At 42.6% G+C, this 9,288-nt stretch overlaps 1 protein-coding gene across 3 annotated transcripts; it reads left to right on the top strand.

Moving 5' to 3' along the window:
* Positions 1-7,739: 7,739 nt before the first annotated feature.
* Positions 7,740-8,821, top strand: sf3b5 (splicing factor 3b, subunit 5). Of its 3 annotated transcripts, none has more exons than XM_053436384.1 (2): positions 7,740-7,813; positions 8,206-8,821. In XM_053436384.1, exon 2 carries the CDS (start codon positions 8,236-8,238, stop codon positions 8,494-8,496), a length of 261 nt encoding a protein of 86 aa, XP_053292359.1. In that variant the 5' UTR covers positions 7,740-7,813; positions 8,206-8,235; the 3' UTR covers positions 8,497-8,821. The 3 variants fall into 3 exon arrangements, with proteins under 3 accessions (XP_053292359.1, XP_053292360.1, XP_053292361.1); XM_053436385.1 differs by having other exon boundaries at positions 7,757-7,796; XM_053436386.1 differs by having other exon boundaries at positions 7,768-7,874.
* The last annotated feature ends 467 nt before the right edge of the window (positions 8,822-9,288 follow it).

Here is a 9,288-nt window from a genome sequence, read left to right as displayed (position 1 = left end):
AGAATGAAGAGCAGAAATAAAATATCTTGCGCGTGTGTGAGTGAGCTAAGTGCCACGAGGCTCGAGTGTTTATCCTTCACAGATAAAATTCCCTTGGTGTCAAGATGATGTGTCACAAGTGCAGAGCAAATGAATGTGGATGGGTATTGAGTGAATTCCAAACAATGTGCTTCTTCACCTTCATTATGTAGATTTATGTGTCAGCGAGCTCGGCTACAGTCAGCGAGTAGGCTGCATGCAGCAAATACACAACTGTCCCTGTTGCATCCTGTCGCTGTGTGTGGCAACGTAAGTGGCAGAAACTTTTCATGCCACAACGGAGGCACCTGTCAATCAAATTGTGTTAATGCAAAAAAGCGGAGGAGGAGGAAGCAGCTGGTGAACAGGATTTGATCTGCTTACGGATTTTATTTCCTGTGTACTTCTCTTGAGCATTGGATTGACAGTTTGTGTGTCAATCCCCCCCCCCCCCCCCCCCCCGTTATAGCATGCACACGTGTGAGTCCAGCGTGAGAGCAGGACAATGGGCGGCTGTGGCTGAGGGTTAGAGTGTTCGTCCTCCAACCGGAAAGGTTCGATCCTCAGTCTTCCCCATCTGCGTGCTGTAGTGTCCTTGGGCAAGACACTGAACCCCTAAATGGCCTCTAATAGATATTGGACGCACCATTTGTAAGTTGCTCTGGATAAAAGCGTCTAACGAATGACTTGCAGTGACAATGGGGGCCCAAATTTGAAAAAGCCTCTTAGACCAGACCAGAGGTGGCGCCCATGAATTGGGACACGGCAAACCGTCTAACAGCAAAGATGACAATTGATATTAATGTGTTCTGCATCATTAAAACACATTGTGCAGCAAGTGACACAGAACAGACTCTTTACATAAAGATACATTTATATAAAGTGAATCTGATGCTGTCCCCTGATCTGTGCCCACGATGCCGGTGTACTTATTCTTGTCCTATTATCTTGAGGAGCACTCCTTGTAATCTAATGTACAGAGGATAATTTGTACTTCATGAATGACACGCTGTAACATGACGCGTCTAATGTTACTGTTCAGATCCTTGTCTATGGAATCAAATGTAAATCTGAATCTCTCTGTATGACTTTTTCTTGCATCTGAATAAAGTATCATCTGCACTGTGCTCGGCTCCTCTTTCCAACGCACACATGTCCGGTTTCCAGTCTGAACCTGAGACAGAATGCAGCTCGTCTCCCCTGTGCACTCAGAGAGCTGGGGATGTATACCCATCAATCACTTGTCCTATTCCTAGAACTGTTATTAAATCCCAAAAGATGAGGCTAATGTGAAAATATGATTATTGTGACTGTTGGTGATCCTCATTTTTCAGCCATAAAGTGCTGCGTCAGTGTGTGTGGATGTGTGTGTGTGTGTGTGTGTGTGTGTGTTAGTGTGTGTGTGTGTGTGTGTAAGCTCACTGTCCTAGTAAGTCACGCTGTACCAGTGAGCTGTGCATGCACAAAAACATGAGCACATCTTTTATCCGGTGTGCACATTTAAACACAAGGATCCAAGAGCTTGAGAATGAATGGAGGATATCTCTGTAAAATAAATAATAAGCATAAATCAATACATTGCCATACATTATTTAAAAATAAAAAAATACACATGCTTTTTCTAACATTATTTATACATCAAATATCTGACGTCGACATCAAGCACAGGTTCACTTCACTCTCACTGAGGTTCCAGCAGAAACCATCTTAAACTTTTTAGTGTGGTAAGCGTCCCCACCGCTAACATGGAGATGGCAGGGTTTATGACCAATACCTCAGACAGCCACCAGGGGGCGAGTGAGACTCTGGCTTCACTTACGGGAGTAGACTGTCATCTGTCTTTAATGACTGTCTATGTCTCAACAAAAAGGTTTTTGGCTGAATGCACACAGACCTCATATAAAAAGTCCTCCCCCGTGCACAGACGGGTGAAACCTTCCACCTGCCCTGACCTCACAGAATGGGTATTGAACCATTGAGGCTTGAGATGCTTTATGGGTAATAAAGGGAAGGTGTGATGGTAACTTCCCTCGTGGGGAAACGCTCGAAAACCGCTGTGAAAACTAACAGAGAAATTGAAGGAACAACCACGTACACGCCTGAAATCCTGGTCAGCACAGTCTCAGAAGAGTGAAGGCATGTCTGTGGCATGTCTGTGGCATGTTGTCTGTGTACATGCCTTCAACCGTGTCCTGTCATGTCCAATAAGGGCTTTTCCTTATTGGAGCTGGCAGCATGATTGGTCCTGTCATGATGATTATGATCAAACTCTCCTCGGCGGGAATTCATCTCTCGCTCAACCAGACCTGAGCTCGCTTTCCAAAGGTCTCGAGGAGAAAACCGAAGAACTGTCTAGAACCGTAATATGATATTTTGCACACGGGGCAGCTCTTGATTAAAATCTGCATATTCTATCTTGTCTTAATTGTTTATATTGGATAAGCGTAATGAGATGATTACACTGCATCTGAACACCGATTCTGCACTTGTTTACCAAAGTGTTGCACTGTGTGATATCAAGATGCACATTATGTGATTTGATCATGCTGATTGCTGAATGCCAGAACTTGTACATCAGCCCAATATCTGTAGCAGTCGTGGTATTAATAAAAACATTAAGTCGACATCCAAACAACTACGATAACAGCCTTTTCAAAATAAGATGATCTCTGTCCATAGGGATTTGGAGCCACTTCTACTAACACACCTGGAAACGCACATCATGTGACCACACTTGTACACTGGACATGCGTGTGGCGACATAAACAGTAAGTTTTGGTTGTTAGCTGCAGATTGTTCGAATATTTAAAAAATCAACATTGTCAGCAACACTGATCCATGTTGTGTTGTACACTGGTACGTGACAGGACGAATCAGGGAAGGCTACCTCGTGCCTGAAATGACCCGGTTAGCAAACATCGCAGTTCCTGTGTGTCCAGGCTGTAATGGGAACCAGCAGCATTTCCAAACGGTGTAGCAGAGTTGATGTGTTTCCAAATGAAAACTTAATGGCTGTGGCCTATGTGATGGATCTGCTTATTCATTCTGCACAGTGTGGTTCTGCTCCCAAGGCTCCAGGGAAACGTGTGTAATCTTTGCCACTACCAGCGTCCCCGCACTTATAACCAAAGCTGTGACTAAACAGGTTCTTGACAGATCACGGCCTGCGATCGGCGGGGGAAATTAATTAGCTTTTAACAGCTAGTACACATCCATCCTTTTTAATTCTAAAAATGGGAGGAGCGGGGGGAAAGTGAGATTGTGTGCTCGGAGCCGTGCCAAATCCGATTTAAGTCCTCCAGGCCTTGAGACTCCAGCTACTCAGCACAGGGCCATCGTTTCCTCAAGCTATTTCACAGCCAGATAAATGGCTCAGTGGCTGTCATCATTTAACCGAGAGGAACACGCTGGACACAGAGTCTCAGGTGTGACGGGGAAATGAAACTCTTGGATTGTCCCGAGTAGGCGGACAGGCGGCAAATCCAGGAGAGCAAACCAGCCGTCAGGGCTGAGGAAATGCTTCTGACTGATCTGAGTCCTGCAAAACCTGTCGTCCATCTCATGACTTCATCTGACGATAAAGTAGCCACGGAGCAAAAGTCAGCAGTTTGTCAGTCGGCCAATGAGCCGCCTCGATTTATCTCCCAACTGACCACCGGCCCTCGTGTAACAGCCCTACAGGGTGCAGTTGGTTTTTTACGTCTTCTCTCTATCTGCCTGGGACGCCTGGTGGTGGGGGTGATGTGCTCCTTCTTACACACAGTTGGTTTAAAATGTATCACTTACTCAATATATTTTTTTACTAGGCTATCACTCAGCGGGACTGTGAGGCTCACCCTCCCTCTCCTCTTGTGCTTTGCGTTGCAGTTCCCCGGATGGCTCACTAAAAACATGGGCCTAGCCCACAGTTTGAATAATCACACCCTTTAGATGTAGCTCTGCAAAAGTGAGATAACAGTGCAACAAAATGTGTTTTGAGCCAAAACTAAATAGATTCAAGGGGAAATGGACAGTAAATCTGATTCTTAGCAGCCCTGAGCACTTTACGAGCCTGTGAGCATCTTCCACAGACCTTGGAGCAGTTCATGAGGTTGGTTTAACAGAGAAAACATCCACGGTGGTTCGCAAAAAATGAGCCACTTCCCACAAGGTTTTCCTTCAATACGTGTACACACTGTGCAGCAATGAACCTTTTTTTCTGCACAAGAGAAATCCCACACTGAGAAGAACCTGAAGACATCAGGGAAATCATTCTTCTCTCAATCGGCCTGAAAGGTGCACTCGCCCCATTTATAGCATGTAGTTTAAGAAGTTGGTTTGATGAAGTTCTGGGTGTTTACCTGACTTTTAATGAAGGAATAATTGAGTTTGGTCTAATACCTGTTTTACATACAAATTTGCGGACCACTGAGAAGCTCTCTCGCCTCGCTGCCGTGCCGGTGATGCATTTTGAGAGATAAAAAGAAAACATCCCTGTTGCACATTCCAATAAAAACCTGGTTCTGCTGAGAGGCTCCCGTTTCAGACAAGAGCCAGATGATAGTGGGCATTAGTGGAGTTTTTAGATTAGTGGAAAAGGGGCTTAAAAGTCAATAAATCTCAGTCTTTGCTTCTCCAATTTTGACTTTCCTTACTTCAACTTGTCTTCCAAATTTATGGAAGACTAATTATTTTTAAATGGATTATTCCGTAATGAAAATCAATAGTTTTCCAGAAACAAAGGTCGGTAATTTCCTTAAAAACTAGAATGGCCCTCAGTAGAGCACATCCCTCCACCAAGACCCACAAATCACCTTATACAACTGTGTTTAAATTCATTATTCAGATTTTTATTCGGATCTGCCTCAAATTGCACCAATCCATACTTATAACTCGGAACTCTTGTATGAATTAAATAATCATAAGATAAGAAATTTCTTGCATGTTTCAGCAGAGTGGAATCAGTTTTTTTACACTAAAGGTAATAAAACAGGTCAAATATACAATAAAAAAAACACAAAGGAAAATAAAAGATACAAATGTGAGAAGTGTTATTCACAGATTTATTAATATCATATCCTTTCTGTGAACTTATAGGGAAATATGGAGCCTGTATAATATTTCTGTAATCTCTAACCCAAACCTTTCCTCTTAAGTACTGCAGATAAGTCCATAATCATTTCTTATTCATCAAAAACACTTCTACAATTTCCACATTTATTAATATGAGTTGCAGTCCTTGTCATGGAAACTCATGAACTCAAGAAAAGGCCGGTGAATAATGACCAAGATAAAACACGAAGAGAGAGAGAGAGAGAAGTGGGAGCCGAAGCAGAGCGCAGCCTCTTACTGTCGAGCAGAGAACCCTTCTAGCTCATTTCTAATGACATGCATATAATTCAATCTTTATTCGAATGCAAATCCCACATCTCCCAAACTGTCCGCTGGCCTCATTGTGCATTCAGCGTCTCTTACAGCGAGGGACTGGAACATTCAGTCCAGCTTAATCCCCCCCCCCCCCCCCCCCCCCCCCCCCCTTGCTGGTGGTGCACGACACCACCAGCAAGAAGGAACGGCAACTGATCGCACAATCACACAATCCCCCTGGGCTGTGAAATAGAGACAGTATCAGTCTCAGATACAGTGGAGGTGTGACACAGCCATGACCTGACTCCCAGAGGCTTTTGCAGAAATGTAATCTCCATTCCTGACAATTTACACATTGCAGTGCGATACTGTCAAATGAACTTTCCTTTCATGTTATCCTCCATCCTATTATTCTTATCTAACGTTTTTTCCTACACAGTCTGATGGGGTTTGCAGACAACCAGTAGTAATGGCGATCAGTCCTCGGGGGACATGTTTTTAAGTTAATTAATACCTGAAGGTAAACATCGATGAAATAATCTGATATTGTGGTGGATGCTTTCTTGTTGCTACCTTGGCTCCATCCCCCGAGCACGACTGCAAAGACTCTGGCTACATTGTCCATCTTTATACACATTCTATATTACTGCCAGTTTTATTCCACTTTATTTTGATCTGAGAAAGTTCCATTACCACAGTAAACATTCAATTTCTGGTTATAGAAACCAGAAATCAGGTTATATCACTACCGTCAACAGCTATAGAAAATTCAGTCCCTTTTGTGTCTTAACTTGTAAAGGCTCAGGCAATTTTGTCCTTGTGAGCCATATGGGAAAATAAATCTACATTCTATGAACAGCTCCAGGTCTAGAAAAATACAAAATGGCAAATGTAAATCTTTCAAAGTGGGCGAGAGGGAACGAAAGCAGTAACACTCCCAACGTTCCAGGACACAATCAGCCACATTATATTTATGTATGAGGGCTTTATGTCGCCACACAGACGGACATCTTGTGTTTCTGATGTTAACGCAGTCTAACCCAGTGAGTGTGATCTATTTCGAACGTTGTTGCCATCTGCTTCCCTCTGCCTCCCTCGTTCTTCTGCAGTTTCTAACGAGAAACCACAATGTGTTGACTCAGCCCAACAAAGGATAACAACTCATTCGACGAGAGAATAATTGACCACAAAACTTGCAAGTCCAAAAATAGATGAGCTTGTGCAAGTCAGATTGTGCAAACTGTTCCCCTCGGGGGACTGAGAGTGGAAATTTGCTTTAGTTATAAAAACATATTCAACACAAGGGACACTGCTAATGCTGCAGTTTAATTGATTTACACTCAGATAAACCAAATAGAACAGTTGCGGGGGGTTGAACAGGCTGTATTAATATGCCACAAGAGGAGAAACAAATCTGTTTAGGCTACAAATGAGAAATCATGTTTGGATATGGAACCAGCTCGACTGTGTGTTTTCTTCCAGGCAGACAGTAAACACATCGGTGAGATATTAAAGTCACCTCTGAAGATATGACACCCTTCTTAATAACATTGAGAAATTGTATTTATGGCTCCAGGGATGAAAGTGTTGATCGACAGTCTCACAGTTGGGTCCGAGTTGAGATATTTCAGCAGCTATATACTAATATTTCATTACCATGAAGATTTGGTTCAGATATTCAAGTCACACCTATAGGACTGATTGAAATGACATTTTGTATGATTATTGATATTTCCCAAAGTAAATTCATAATCAATTCTGATCCCCTGACTTTCCTGCCAGCGCCACCATGAGGTTCCTAATTGAGGATCTGAGTTAAATATCTCAACAACTGCTGTTGATTAATGTAAAGAAAGGGGACGTACTAAGAAAGGGAACTGAATGAGTCAAAAATAAACAGACTTTTAAAATGATTGGAGGTGTTTTCCTCAGTGTTCCCTATCACCAAAATCTGGCAACACACAGAAATATGGCAATCTCAGAGTTTCAGGCAGACGTCCTTCTAAATTGTATAAAATGAATTAACTCAGCCTGTTCCATGTGAGTTAAAGTTTTCGATTTAATTTAAATAAAATCTTAGTAATTCGATGACAAAAATATATTACTAGAATCGCAATTTATACAAAAAAAATGGATTGAGTTTCATCCAGATTTGATTACATCCTTATTTCTTTTACTTCTCCAGGATAGATATCATTGTAAGCTTTCCCGTTTTACCTCATTTATTTAATTGTATTCAATGTTTTGTTCTGCTATTTTTCCATCAATGTCTTATGTCTTATTTTACTATTATTTCATATTTATTTATACTTATTTTGTAACTGTTTGTGTTCTTCCTCTTCTGAATCGAAGGGGGAACAAAAAAAGCTACAGCCTTTCCCCCCACCGGTTCATTTAACAGTAGGACAATACCGGAAGTCACCTCTCCTCTGGTAAGTTGCTAATCGCGGTCGGAGCGCTTTGTTGTTTAAAACTTCTGCTGTCGCTCCTCTTGTCTGCGTTATCATCCAGTACGTGTGTTTTATATCTGAAATGATCGTTAACATGATTTTATTTAGCGAGAGGCGTCGAGTCATGGAGACTTTTATTGGATTAGCAGCAGCTAACTAGCCTCGCGTTGACTGCTAGCATGCTAACGCTAGCTACAAAGCGATGAAGCTAGTTCTTTTCCTCCGGTTATATCCAAACAGTTATCGAGTCAACTGTAGAACGATTAAACCAAACTTGTGGTTTAAGTTGTTTTTAACCAAATTTTTGCTGATGTGGGTACATCTCATATTTTCTGCTCGTATTACTTCCGTTGCATTGATGTTTATGTTTTACTCTCTCTCCTCCATCTAGAGCGTCTGTGAACCCGAAACCTGAGCGACGATGACGGACCGCTACAACATCCACAGCCAGCTGGAGCATCTCCAGTCCAAGTACATCGGCACCGGACACGCCGACACCAGCAAGTGGGAATGGCTGGTGAACCAGCACCGGGACTCCTACTGCTCCTACATGGGACATTTCGACCTGCTCAACTACTTCTCCGTGGCCGAGAACGAGAGCAAGGCGCGGGTCCGATTCAACCTGATGGAGAAGATGCTGCAGCCATGCGGGCCTCCAACAGACAAGCCTGACGATGCCTAGACCACAGTTCCGCCCCCCCCCCCCATGTCATGTATTTTGTAGGGGATATTTTCTGAGGGATTGTTCTTGGACATTCATATTTTTTTTGTGATTCTAAAATGTCTTGACCGGTCACTCAGGGCTCAGACCTGTGTTGTTTTCTTGCCCCTTCACAAGTCTACGTCTTTCAGGGAAGTTGAAACAAACAAACAAAGAGCGTCAAGCCCCAAACGTTAACCAGAGAACATCGAAGTAAACATGTGTACAAAGGCCTGTGTTTGTATTCACTAACAGAGTTGTATTCTTCACGGAAACATGTGCTTTTATTAAAATCAGTCTTTCTCTATGTCGGCCTGGTCACGTCATTATTTACATGTAATGGTTTATTGATTCTTATCACAGGGCGTTCATGGCTCCTTGAATTTCCTGAATGTTTAGGTCCTCAAATTCGTATGTTATGTGCAAAATTAGAGACGGGCGTTGTTCAGATTTAAAGAATTACATTTAGTAAATCTACATGTGCTCCCTTTGAGTTGAAAACAATTCTGTCTGTGTTCCACAACTCGCACGTTGTTTTTCTGCGTTAAGAGAAGGCAACAGACCGTGTAGTCTTCTGTCCCTGTCACAACACCACAGAGCCGTGTTCACACATTTGAGCCTCCGTCTCTTTTAATTGTTAATTAAATGAGATTATGTAAAGCCTGCTTGTCCTCGTTATAAAAAGCCCTGGTGTTGGAACAGTAATTAACCTTATGTGTGACTCTAACTGGGCCTGTTGGGTGGAAGGGAATTTGTCCTGGGAAATATGTGAAA

Source organism: Pleuronectes platessa, chromosome 12 (genome assembly GCF_947347685.1).
Source record: "Pleuronectes platessa chromosome 12, fPlePla1.1, whole genome shotgun sequence".
NCBI classification, from domain to species: Eukaryota; Metazoa; Chordata; class Actinopteri; order Pleuronectiformes; family Pleuronectidae; genus Pleuronectes; species Pleuronectes platessa.
The sequence above is the reverse complement of the archived record's forward strand: the minus strand, read 5'-3'. Positions and strand labels throughout refer to the sequence as shown.

Excerpts from the sequence above, each read along its gene's own strand:
- sf3b5 (XM_053436384.1), top strand. The coding sequence starts at position 8,236 with ATGACGGACCGCTACAACATCCACAGCCAGCTGGAGCATCTCCAGTCC.